The sequence below is a fragment of the Thermobia domestica genome, chromosome 3 (assembly GCF_964235325.1).
Source record: "Thermobia domestica chromosome 3, izTheDome1.hap1.1, whole genome shotgun sequence".
Taxonomy (NCBI): Eukaryota; Metazoa; Arthropoda; class Insecta; order Zygentoma; family Lepismatidae; genus Thermobia; species Thermobia domestica.
This window is the reverse complement of record NC_137456.1, coordinates 349,552,782-349,567,322: the sequence shown is the minus strand read 5'-3', so window position 1 is coordinate 349,567,322 and position 14,541 is coordinate 349,552,782. Positions and strand designations below refer to the sequence as shown.

Below are 14,541 nucleotides of genomic sequence, written 5' to 3'. Positions count from 1 at the left end.
AACAATTAGTTTACGAGTAGCAGGCACGTAGCCAAGGGGGGTGGGTCCGGGGGGTCCGGACCCCCCCCCTTCGAGACCAGAAATGAAAAAATTAAGGAAGGATGAAACAAAATGAAATCAGTAAAAGAAGAATCAGAGTTAAAAATAAACTACAGGAAGCTTTTGGTTACTCTTTTTATGAGGAGTGGTAGAGCGTTCACCTCTAGTGCTTGGGGTCCCGGGTTCGATCCCAGCCCCCGCCAAGTGAACTTTGTGGTGGACAAACACCGTGTGCGTGGGTTTTCTCGGGGTTCTCCCGTTTCCTCCCACTTTCTTCATTCCACCATTTCATTCATCACTCATCATCACCGTCTCCTTTAGCCTAACCGGCATAACCGTGGGACGTAAAACTTACAGATTTCATTTTTTCTTTTTATGAGGAGATTTGTATTACTTGCAATACATGGTGGCGAAGTGATCGAGATATCCTGGAAAAGTCAGGAAAATTGAAATTTCTAGAAAAGTTAGCGATTTTTCAGAATTTCTAGTCAGGGAGATTTCAAGCTTCGGAAAGCATAGTGCCCTTGTGTAACAGCGTGGACATTTTTTTATCATAATTTTTCGTCATCGGTTCCCTGCAGTATCAAATATGTTATTTCAAAAACAATTTTCTACTGTTCCTTTAACCTGTCATTTAAAACAGACAGTAGTAACGGAATAATAAAAGCAAAAATGTATGTGGAAAGAAAGTTCTGTTAACATTTGATTCAACAGAGAAAGAAACACAGATATTGTAAAATATTTTACAAGACATTATTGGGTATGTACTTTTTATAATAGTGAATATGTACTTTTTCTAATAGTTGAGGTCATAATGAAAGGAAAATTGTTATACTTGAATAAACAGAGGAAGGACGTAAATATTGTATAATCTTTCTCAATATTTTTTTTATTATTTTACTCGAGATTTCTTCATAGTTTATTATTGAAATACTTGCCAACATATCATCATTTTATTGTCCTAACAAACCAATATATGTTGATAGTAAAGTAGTTTAGATTAATCGAGCTCCTGAGCCTTCAGAATTTCATGTAAGGCCCCCCCTTCCGTTGCGAAATCCTGACTAAACGAACCAATATATATTCCAGTAAAATAGTTTAGAATGATCAAGCCCCTGGTATGATGACCCCAGTATTTCATGTCACGGACACCCCCCCCCCTTCACGAAATCCTGGCTACGTGCCTGCGAGTAGTGTAGCTAAACGGAAGAATTTGTGGTGATCAGTTGGTGCAATGCATAAACATCAAGTTCATATGCAAATTGGAGAAATTAGCTTCAGATACCTGCTCTGATAGCTTTAAAATCAGTTTACGTTGACAATGCTTTACGGAAAACAGCACCGGTACCAGAAGCGTCATTTAGGGGGATAGGGAGGGGCATTTGCCCCCCTGAGTTTGAGATTTATATAGATTTTATCAATAGAATAGTAGTAAGTCAGTGAAAAAACGCGAAATTTTACTTATATCAAGGGGTCAAGCTAAATCTGAAATGTCGCTATTGACCCCTACCCAGTGCTTAAAGTGAGCCGGTATGAGCCGGTTATGCATCCGAAAGTTTGAAAATCGGCCGGTATGGTATACCGGTAAAAATAACTTATTTAAATTGTAATTTGCGTGCAAAAGAAAAAAATACACATAGAAATAAGTACGACTTTAGCATAGACTCAACAAATATGTTTGTACTATTAAAGATTTCCTTGCTGCTGCTTCGAAAGTAAATAACAGTTCCCTATCACCCTATTCAATGACAGAATTTGTTTTCTTGATTATTTTCAACATTTGTGTGAGCAATTTTACCACTCTCAAAAAAATTCTAACTGCTGTACCACCCGCCTAAAATGTTTAATCTGGATCCACCCACGGTGTTGACAGAACCATTTTAAATTCAAAATTATTCTTTTCACATTGTCTGGGCTTCTGTGTTTACAATGATAAGAAAATCAGTGTTGACCAGGAGACGAGACGAGACGAGACCATAATTTTTTGAAAATGGAAATTAGATTGGAAAGAATCATTAAATATTAGTGGAATACAATACAATACAATGGAATACAACCAAAGACAATATTCATTGGATATTAAGCTGATAATAGTGGGGAGTAAAACATTTACATATTAGTCCTCACTCACTCTTTCTCTCTCTCTTTCTATAGATTTTCACTTCAAAAATAGTGCAAACATGTCAGGAGTAGAGATAATCTTTAGGGTTCTATCAAAATTATTGCTCTAAGGGGTCATATTTGTTCCATACCGTCACCTCATCTAATGTCACTTTAAGCACTGCCACTACCCGTTTCCTCACTGTAGAAGACATCGGAACCGAAACGACGGCCAACTTCGGAAGATACCAAAAAAGGACTTTTGTCGGTGTTTCCAGCAATGGCACAAGCGGTAGAGGAAGTATGTGTATTACAAAGGTGCCTTATGCAACCTACGAACCGTATTGTACAAGATTCATTGTAATTGCATCACAAATGGCAAACTTTTTGACAGTCCTTCGTATAATTTTGTTGTGTCTTATTGTTTTTCACTAAAATGGCGAAAGAAAAATAGTATTCGGTGTACAGCTTTAAAAAAAATGAAAAACCGAACTGGATCTAGGCATCATTTGAACACAATATGAATTAGAAAAATAACATTTCTTGTAAATTAACTTATTGTGATTTTGTCACTAAATAATATAAGTTCACTTCATGAGCTGGGTAATACCAATTTCCGTTTCTTGACGCATTGCAGATTCAGCACTTAATAAAAAAAAAACTCCGTGTTAACACATTTAAGACCGATACCATCTTAGGCAACCTGTAGAATAACGTAAGTATATAAAAAGACATTACTTTTCATCTAGTTTACTCTTCATTATCATTTTGTTCGTTATAAAGAAAAAATGTTTATTTTTTATTTCATGTCTACATAAATTACTAAAATAAATACATCATTTCCATTTCCATTGCAGCCGAAAATACTACAAAAAATTTTAAAGTGTGATGCGATGTTTTGCAAATTGATATACAAAACGAACATCTTAGAAAAAACACGGATTATATAATACTTACGCACTGTCTCTTATGTGAAGATACTCGCTTGTAGAATTTACCAGCTTCAAACCCAAGACTCCACGTGGAATATTGTTAGCCTCCAACGCCTGTTCAGTGACAATCCACACATAACCCGCTCGCGTCATATTAAACTTCGCAGCGTCCCTGAAGATAACTTCCGCATCACTCTTTCTGAAATATATACAATTTAAAATAATATAAAATATGTTCTTACTGGTAGATGTTTGTACTAATAACACTTAGCTTTGAAATCTTGTTCTTGTTTCGCAAAAGATCTGATGTATCTGTTAGTAATAACATCTATCTATCTACTAGATTCTTTTAGTGCCGTCATTCTCAACCTTCTAAGATCAAGATTGTAACAATTATACAAGCTTACGTATGAAAAATGTTAGTAATAGATAGATAGATGTTATCGTAATCCCTATATGAGGACGAATTAACACGTTACTATATGATAGATATGTCAAAGACAGCATGTTTTGAAATACTGTATAAGCAAAATAGAAACAAGATGCATAGTTGTAGAAATGAAAGTAATATAACACTCCACATATATAACCCAATTTAATTTTTTATCTAATTGAAGTATAAAGTTAGAAAGAAATTTAAGCTAGTACTTACCGCAAAGAAAACAAAAGTATTCCCCTAAATAGTGCTTTCGGAAGACCCTACTCCCATCTTCAGCTTACAAACAATTCGAAGAGAATTAAAAACATGGAAAAGATATCGTCGCGTGAAAACCAGAGGAACGTAACTCCATTTTTGTAGGATGACAGGCGAATGGACAAAAATTTTATTTTCTCAGAAAGATGTGTTTTTAATAAGATGGTAATTGAGCTACATTACAACAGATGATCGACAAGGAGAACAGATGGCGTTACGTTCAATTTACACCAGTGGCGGATCCAGGAGGGAAATTTCCCCTCCCCCTCCGAGAAGAGGAAACTTTCTTATTTTATACATATAAATAAAACCCATTCCAGAGTTTTTGAAGCTGTTAAAAGTAGCTCTAAGTACGTAACAGTATGACAACCTACCATCCCCCACCCCATAAGTCGGTCCTGGATCTGCCCCTGATTTACACCAACTGGGGTTTTCAAAATTATGTCCAAACATGAAGAAAAAGAAAACAGGATTTTTGGAGTTACGTTCCTCTGGTTCTCATGCGACGATATGTAGATAGGTAAAATGTGATTAAAAAGATTTTAAATTTGTGAAGCACAAGTCTTCTATTAAAAATGAACACATACAAATAGTCACTCACTCTTCACTGTTGTTCACTGTTTTTTTTATTACCTTCCAAACAGTGGAAATAAGTAGTAAAAAGACTGTTCCAAATCACATTCATGTCTCCTTTATCTAAATTGAGTATAGGTTTCTCTTTATGAATGTAAAAGGCTTCTTTAATTTTTCGTTCAGTTGCTGTTTTTGCTTTCTCTATCAAACATGAATTAGCAATGCTATGGCTATTGTCTTTAAGATGTACTGTCAATCTGGATAACTGTTGTAAGCTACGAGATTTCGATGTATGACTATGCTCAGCTATTCTGCTACAAATATTCCTTTTGGTTTCACCTATATATATATATTATCACATTGACATTTAACCCGATAAACGCCACTACTTTGTTGAGGATCAGTAAAAAATGCTTTAAAATTTGTTATGTTTGTTTCTATAGATTTAGGAGGAACTTTTGAAACCTTGATGTTATGTTTTTGCAGTATCTTCTTAATTTTTGCCGAAATGTGCAGAAACAGAGGGACAGCAATTCATTTGTCACCCTCGGCATCTGTTGTTGGTTGATGGTAGGTGCCAACGATCTCCTGTTGTACCTGTTTGTACAGCCAGAAGCAGTATTAAGTGTAGGTTGGAGTTATCATTTCTTATACCTTCAACCTATACTTAATATTGCTTCTGGCTGTACCACTTCAGTAATAAAGATTTTTGAAAACCATTTTCTTGTCCGATTTTTTATTAAATATTGAATTTTCTGATTGAGAGCACCAGGGAAGTCTGAAAGTAGAAGAGCTCTCCCAAAGAAGTATTTCCAAACATTCAATTTCTGAAGCCATGAGTGTGATGATTTGAAATTAATATACTTTGTACCAGCAGATGGTTTGCAGAGTAACAAACTTATTATCTTGTCTTTTGATAGTAATTTTGAGGAAGTTAAGAGCTCTATTTTCTTCAAGTCCCATCGTAAATTGATTCTAGGGTGTATCTGATTAAACTCATCAAATATTTTCTTTAAGTATCTGGGATTCCTTGTATAGAATCGAGATATCATCGGCATACCGAAAATATCTATACGAGGAAATTTCGGGAAAATGTTGGTTTCAAACATGTCTGTACAAGATTACAAAAATACTGAGGAAAGAGTATTACCCATAGCCCAATACATTGTCCTGTCGAAAGATGGTATCTTCAAATTGAAAAACATTATTTCTTGGCCAAAAAGCTATTAGTTGAGAAATTGGTTGAATTTCTTATGGGTTTACTTTTAATTTGAGTAAAGCAAGTTCCACTGCCTGCAAAGCCAGGTCCAATGATATTCATGTATATAAGTGGATTTTTTACTATATATTTCCGCCGTCTGGAAGGTAGGGAAAAAGCAGTGAACAACAGTGAACAGTGACCATTGGCATGTGTTCATTTTTGACAGAAGGCTTGTACTTCACATATTTTAAATCCTTTTAACCATTTTTACCTATCCACATTTCTCCCTCATGTTGTAAATCCTCTTCGAATTGTTTCTAAACTGAAGATGGAAGTAGGGTCTTCCGAAAGCGCTACTTACAAGAATGCTTTGCTTTTTGTGGTGGGTTATTAGTCTTTTGCTTACATTCCTTTCTAAGCATTATCATCGCTCGCAATCATACTGCACTTGTATTGCATTAGTAGTGTAATCTAACTATTATATAAGTACTTATCACTTTGATATATTCTTGCAACGGAGGTTAAGTTATTTTATCTTCCAATAATTTCAATTACTGCTTTAGGATCTTCTTCAAAAGCATCATCACTGAATAACGAATAGTTTTTCTATTGAGATTGTGTTATTCGTTCGATTTAAGAATACTAGAAACTTCGTTCAACTCAAGAATATTACTTTGTGTTTTATTTGATGGTAGTTTATACATGTTACGAATTAAAACAAAAATAAACGATGTACATAAGAAGTGAAATGTATTTACAGAAAAACTAGTAAATTCATCTTGCGTACAGGAGTATCTATTACAAAACATCTCCTAGTACAAGTGTCATTTCAAGTATAATGTTTTTGACTAGTTGAATTAGTTCATACAAAAAGGACTTTAGTCACCCAAATGACGAAATTGAGTTAACATCGAACTTTTCTTCCTATTGGATACAACTATGTTTCTATGCATAGAGAGTTTCAGTTTCATTGGTCTAACATTTCATAAGCATATGTCAACTTCGATTATTCTAAGCAGCATGGGCTTGAGTCATTGACTAAACCCCTTTCTGCATGGAAAATTATATTTGTTTTGTATGTTAGTGGCAATAGCTATTGATTTCGCCCCATTCTGTTGATAGAGCTGCAATGTCTGGAACACAGTTTTGTGTTTTATAAAAGGAGCAAAAAATAATAAGTAAACAAAATTACATCCATAAAGGGCTTCGTCTATAATTTACATGCGAGAAGGGCTTCAGTCCACAGCGCAAATCATTTTTTTTAACCATAACTATGAGAAAAAAATGGTTTTCCTATACAGCAATTGATTAGTGTAATTTTTATCTACACACACACAGAAAAAAAAGGTTCAATTTTATTTTATAGTTTCAAAACTACAATGTTTTTCTTATTTTTCTCAAAACTAAGTTTGTTTGACTGAAGCCTTTTTTTGCAATAACTGATTCAATTATTAAAATATAGTGAAGTTACTGAGAACAGATTGCTAACTCTAAAAGTGTGTAAGAAGATATTTTCTCTTCAAAATTTTACCTAGGCTTACTGAAGAAGATGGTAGAGCAGTGATTGAAATTATATATATATATATATATATATATATATATATATATATATATATATATATAAACCTAATCTGCAACAAAGGAATGTACTGTAGTTATATAAATAGTATGCTCCTTGCATATTTGTATATGATTTCTTTCAGTAATACAATAATGATACGGTTATTATAGCTAGAACCGAAGAAGGACTACAGCTGATGATGGACAAAACATTTGACACTGGGAAACTACATGGAATGAAAATCAACATCGAAAAATCGAAAGTCATGAGAATATCTCGTGAAAATGCGCTCTGGGTCAGAGTAAAACAAAGAGTACTTGGATAGGTCGACCATTTCAAATATCTGGGAAGTATTTTGACGAAAGACGCATAGTGTATGAGAGAGAGCAGGTCGAGAATTGCCATAGCCAAAGAAGCATTCAACAAGAAAAGATCACTCTTAATTAACAGCCTTAATATTGGACTAAGGAAGAAATTGGTCAGGTGGTATATATGGAGCATTGGACTGTATGGTTCAGAGATTAGAGCATTAAGGAAGTTAGAGAAGAAATATTTTAGAGAGCTTCAAAATGTGGTGTTGAAGAAATATGGAGAAGATAAAAAGACAGAGAGAGAGAGCAACAAACGAAGATGTTTTAAACCGGATAGAAGAGAAAAGAACACTTCTAGCCTGCATCCTTCGTACGAAGGCCAATTGAATTAGACACATCTTGCAAAGAAATTGTCTTCTTCACGCCGCCATAGAAGGAAAGATGGAACGGAAGCAAGGAATAGGAAGAAAGAGAACACAGCTGATCGATGATTTGAAAAATAGAAGAAAATATTGGGAATTAAAAGAGGAAGCTGAAAATCTAGAAACGTGCAGGAAACATTTCCAGGTCCAAACTGAAAATTAAGAAGAAAAGAAAGAAAAAAAAATCCTCAATAATCCCAGGACCTTCCAAAAGGCAGAATACTTAATAATAATAATAATAATAATAATAATAATAATAATAATAATAATAATAATAATAATAATAATAATAATAATAATAATAATAATGCAATAATGGTAATTATCTATATGTACAAACACTTACGTTGCGTACAGAAGGTACACTCTGCATTGCGCACTCTTCATTTGTTGAAGGTGTTCCATAAAGCTGTCTATTCCTGGCTCAAATTCTATGACATCTTCTACCTATGTAAAAATTAATGTGTATGTAATTTAATGATTGTACTATCATTTATCGTATCTTCTGCTTTTTTTTTTTTAATTAACTTACTTTTCACAATGAACAGTACTGTATAACACATTACAATTAAAGTGAATAAATGCTATGTTTCAGTAATTCTGTTACTATGCTGACAAAAATTTTAACACGACTTTATATCTGAAAATATCCATTATATAATACTACATATCTACAGTTATCAGTTGTTCATAATTCTTAATAATAGAAAACAACTATATCTTAAATATAATTTATAATATTGATATATATATATATTGTATATATATATTAGAAAATTAAAAACAACACCTTGGAAGCATCTTAAGAAAGGAATGCTCGTAAATTTCTGCTTGCTGTAGCGTACGGAAAATGGTTCCGGGTTTTAACACCTTCCCTGCCACATTTAACAAGACATTATCCAACAATAAACATTTATCATATGAAGGTTATGTATACAAACACCTAACATTATATGCACTCTAGTGCTTGAATACTCTCCACTACCTGCTTGATACGCTACTCCATGCTTCTGTATCAATATTTTCCTTTTATTCATGTTTATCTTTGAATTGTCATGAAAGTACAAATTTAATTGTTAGAAAATTTTATGATATAAAATTCTGTCCAATTGGCATATTAGAAGTAATACGTTTCTTTATAGTATATCTTTTCAATCTTCATTTTATCCATATTTTTTGCTACATATTTCAGTAAAATGTAATGGTAGGATTTATAGAAGAGTCAAATCTCAGTTCTATTGTAAGATATAAGATTTAAGTGACTTCCTGAACGGAAGTTATTTTGTGTTCATGTGATGTTCATTGACTGTCTACATAAAGACATCATTTTATTGTTAAAAAGAAAAACAAGGTAAAATTATCTCGTTATTTGAAGCTGATAAAACAAACTTGTTATCAAGCTTCTTTTAGGTTTTATTAACTAGCTTTAGTTGGTGGATTCATTAACAGATATATTTACTTCCAAGATAATGTTCACCATGAAAGTCTAACTAGCTTGATGTTGAGCAGAGTAAATATTACTCAGTAACTGCCCATTTTTTGGTAGTTTTAACTTACCTCGTAGATTTAAGTTTTTGATCAAGATTATTAGGAGAATAACAACCTACATAACTGAATTGTATGCACATCACTGGGAGCAGTATAAAGCTGATTGTGAGTTATTATCACGCTATATGATATTTTCCTAATATTTGTTAATCATGCAAATTACTCGTGAAAATTACTAATGTAAATTCTCGTTAATATTTTCTGCAATATTCTAAATTTCTATTTTATTATTGTTTCGTGTTTTTTTCTGTGTATATGGAAAAACATATCCTGTACATTTTCAAATTCAATATCCTACACAGTATGCCAAATATCTATTATTGTTTTGAGTATTTTCTGTGTATATATGCAAAATATCCTATTCATGTTTTTCCTACTTATCTACATTATGTATCCAATTATTTTGTATTTCAATTAGTGTTTCTGTTTGCTCAATACATTGATGAATATTTAGTAATAATCATGATAATAATTTCTCTCCTATATATATATATATATACATATTGATATATACACAATTGTACTTTTATTTCCATGATTGTTTCTAGTATTTTTTCTTTATTTAATTCTTTTTTGTCTGTTTTTAGTGTACGACAAGCATATATTGTCATGTATTATTATTGTTCAAATATGTACGTAATGGTACTGTACTGCCTCTTAAGGTGAGCGTTAGCTCGTTGGAGCCAATGGAAAGTGAATAAATAAATATTACTATGTATTATATACATAGTCTACATGACTCTTAAATTGTAACTAAAGGCTGCAATATTTTTAAACATGGCCTGTCTACATATCTATCAATTTATATTGGTTGTATTCGTAATATTTGTAGTAATCATTCAGCTAACAATTTCCTTGCTTATTAATACAATCAAAATTTATAATTTCCTAAAACATGATACAACTTTAATGTACATGAAACAAACGAAAACTTAAAGACTAAAAACTTTTTCAAGATTGGTGTGGTTAAATTTTATGTTTTGTGTCTTTCACTTATCCTGTTGGTCGCCAGTTATTTGTATGTACTATTCAACACGAAATGAGGAATAATTCTACTATGTATCCAGGGCTGGCTTTACCATATATGTAACACGTACATTTGCATGGGACGGTAAAATCTGTCATAACAATGTTATTTAAAATAAATGTTTCTTGTTGGAAACAGACTTTATTATGATGGTAGTTAAATTTACTAAACTGACCTCCTATTTAAATACTACATTCATAATTCTGGTTTAGATCGCATTAGTTTAAGGTTACATGGACAGTGCTCAAGCAAATGGTCAAACAAATCCCAGAATGAATTGTTTGATTGTTGTCAAATACAAGAACTCAATTCTCGAACAGTGGCAAACACCTGTTCCATTTCGTTAGTTATCACAGATTTGGTATCGAAACTAATCTTGTCTTCGTCACAAACAAGTTCCTTGTCATTGAAGGTGGAAACAATTTTAAAAAAAAGTTTTTAGCATATGTAGAAGGAAAATCAAGAAATAAAGACAAAAGAGCTAGTTGCACTGGAATTGAAACTGATATATTGAGATTGAAGCACGATATTGAATTCTATAAAGAGATTACCATCTTTCCTCTGCACATGTGTGTGTGCTTTTTCTTTCATTAACATTATAGATTATTATTTAAAGAAAAAAGAAACACAATGAGGTTGTATTTCTAGTGTTTTGGTCTTTCTGAGTGCAAGTGCCCTTTCCCTCCCCTTCATTGTTCATAATGAGATAACATACTTAAAATCGTCGGTTTTAAGATTTGTTATTTCTGGGGAAAGGGGGAAGCCGCAAATGATGCCATTACATGGGGCGGCATATTGCCTAGGGCGGCAAATTGCCTAGCTCTGTGTGTATCTCAACCTGAAATACAATATTAATAGCTGCTCACTGCAACAATACCTGAAAAGTAAACTGATGGACTTCACAACAACGGAACAACAACATTATGTTTAGATATAACTGACAATTTTACAGTATATTATCACTAAACACAAACTAACTTATTATATAAGCAATTCTTATCTGATTATACTTAGGAGAAGCAAATGATTAATCTTTGTAAATTTTTAACAATTATTAAAAACAATTTTAGCTTTTCATTGGCGACGTATTTATGAAGTACTACGATTTTTAGACAAAGTTCTATATTGTGAGCTGAAACGGTAATACAAAGAATATTGAATATTGTTTTGAGATAATAAATGCAAAGAAACATATTTGTACAAACAATGTTTCCAAAGTTCTGGGAATTCTATTTTAAATTTTAATTTAATTAACTTTAATCTGTATTAAACTCTAGTTTTCTAATATAGGTTCCTTCTATCTTTGTGCATTCCCCTAAGCGCAAATCTAAACTTTTCACATCATGCGCATATGGCCTCCTTTACCCATCGATTTAAATCATGTTTTAGTCATTAATGTTCTGAACTCGTACACCACTCAGAAATTTCTTCAGTTCTGGAGATAATAGCAACAGGAGGCTAAATCAGGCAAATAAGGTGGATGTAAGTCATTCACAGTGTAGATATTTTAAAATTTCTTCCGTTCGACGAACAATATGTAGTCTTGCGTTAAAATATTGCAACACTGCTTAGCCATGGATGCCTTTAAGTCATTGTCACAGTGAACTGAATAAAATGTTAGTATATTGATCTGTGTTGACTGTGGTTCCCTTTGATATTTAATTCACCACAGTCCCGGAATACAGTAATCATTACCTCAACACCAGAAAGAAGAGAACATGCTATAATTTCAAGTTCTTTTGGTCTGCATTACACTTGTTACCTGATTTTTAACTTTTAGACTAAAGTATAAGATTAGTGCTTCGTCTTTGTTCTGTTTGTTGCCAGAACAAATCTCCATTACGAGCTAACAGTACTCAAAGTTGACCACATATGTCGAATTCATGCAGCTTGTACTCCAGTCCCAACAAACAGGGTTATCCTGCGAGCTATAACTTGCTGACTCTTTAATAAACTTATAGAACGTCATGAAGCTGCCGTGTGCTTATATATTTGCACTAACCTCGCGAATAGTTATTCATCTTGTTTATCTCTATTTGTGTTGCTCTTGTCAATTTACTTAATAAAATATGGCATACAATATACGGTATTTTAACTGAAAAATATAGTATCCTATTAGTTAAACAACCTTTCGTCAAACAAAGTGTTGGAAACAAACAGGAAAACTAACATTGATATACAAATATTCAGATCATGTCTTGCCCCCTCCCCCACTTTTAACGTCCAATCGCCGCCACTGATTCCAACGGTAAACCGTCCTTTTCTATTCTGTAGACTCACGAAACACTTCTTGTAGTTGTTGAATGATTACAGATGTTTTAACTCTCTATTTTTACATGTATGACTTATTTCACAATCAACCGCTTCTTTAAAATGTAAATTAACAGTTAAAAACTCATGTATAATCGAAGAGAAGCCAAATCATACTGTTCAGCGGTGACTAATATCGTTAGACAACTGCAAGTCAAACTTGACTTGTTTGCATACAGAAATATTAGTCATTAGCCCTGAATTATTAAGTATCACAGAAATTTCCAGAACTTTAGAAACTTCCCTTGCATGTGAGCAACGCCTTGATAATAGAAAAGCGACTCTTAAATACTAACTGAGCTTTCAGGTGGACTTCATTATTACATTTGACTGTTGGGACAGGGTTACTACTAACGAGATTCTTATGGAGACAATGCAAATCACTAATAATAATAACAATACAATACAGGTTTTACATGTTTTACCAAATTCTTTGTTTTGCGAGCATTTTAATTATTGCCAACATATCTCTTTGAGCAAGACTTAGGAAACAGATGAGGTAAACAATATTATTTTAATACAATTATGTAAAGCAAAAACAATTGCGTTTACTTCATGAAATAGTCAAATTGTTACTAATAAAAATCTAGAACGTAACATGTTTAGCAGTCTAATCTATGCCTAAGTTAATAATCTCTAATTAAAGCTAATGCGCTATTTATGCTAAACTAATAGACAATGTATTTTTAAAGTTATTTATTTCATACAAACTAACTAAATTTCAATAAAAGCTTTGTCCTGTTCCTTTCTTTTGCATTCTAAAATTCCAATTATTCATATTTATGGCTAATTGTTGAATACAAAAATAGACAATTGTACGAAGTGTTCGTACAAATATAGTGCGTTGTTTTCAGTTTTATGTTGTTATTCTAGAATATAATTCCTGTGTAATTGAAGAAAGAATTGAAATTTTCCTGGTGATGTGAATTTAGTAAGTGTTCTTCGGTTATCAATAAGGTGAACACATTGACATCCGACGTTTCGAATGCAGACATTGCATTCATCTTCAGGGATTGATGAACAGACCGGAGGTAACTATTTAGAGGCGGAGCTATGAATGGGGCTTGTGATTGGCTGATCAGGAGGCAGCATTTCCCTCAGCCAATCACAAGCTCCTCATTCATAGCTCTGCCCCTACATAGTCACCATGTATATAAATAGTATACATACATATACATATATATATTCCTCAGATCAAAGTAAGAAAAGAAGTTCACATGGACGTAACGTATGGTCGGAAGTGCTTAGTTTCGTAGTTATGGGATGAAGAAATATCATAGTCCCACTATTATAGGACTGATCGCAGTCGGGTCGAGACATCACTGAGGAACTAGTATTTGAACTATCCAAATATCCATCTTTCAGAATCTCCAGTACTTGCACAATCATTTTTAGAGAGGCTGTTCGGGAGTACTTGATCACTCTCCACCTATATCTCTACAGATTGGTGTACAAATACTAAAACATTCTTAAACATAGATATTTGGATAGATTCACATGCCAGTTTCTCAGTGATGTCTTAACCCGACTACGATAAGTCCCATAGAAGTGGAGCTATAAACTTCTAAAGTTCACTTGTTTCATGTTTTCGACACTCTATAACTCCGAAACTATCCACTTTTGAGCATAGGTCCATATGAACTTTTTTTCTTATTTTGATATAAGGAATCTGTTTCCAAAATATCGTGATACATTTTTGTAACACCCTGTATATGCCCACATATCTTCGGTTTCCGTCACGATCCCTGAAGATGAATGCAATGTTCACATTTGAAACGTTGGATGTCAACATCTTTATCTGGCTCATTGCCCGAGAACACTTA

At 33.0% G+C, this 14,541-nt stretch overlaps 1 protein-coding gene across 2 annotated transcripts in view; it reads right to left on the bottom strand.

Annotated features, from left to right (window-relative positions):
• LOC145681294 (glutamate [NMDA] receptor subunit 1-like) overlaps nt 1-14,541 on the bottom strand; it is a 100,637-nt gene that overhangs the window by 41,232 nt on the left and 44,864 nt on the right. For both annotated transcript variants that reach the window (XM_081752938.1, XM_081752939.1), the window contains exons 6-7: nt 8,180-8,280; nt 3,097-3,270 (exon numbers count right to left, since the gene is read on the bottom strand). In XM_081752938.1, coding sequence (XP_081609064.1) covers nt 3,097-3,270; nt 8,180-8,280 — 275 coding nt within the window. The remainder of the gene's footprint in view (nt 1-3,096; nt 3,271-8,179; nt 8,281-14,541) is intronic.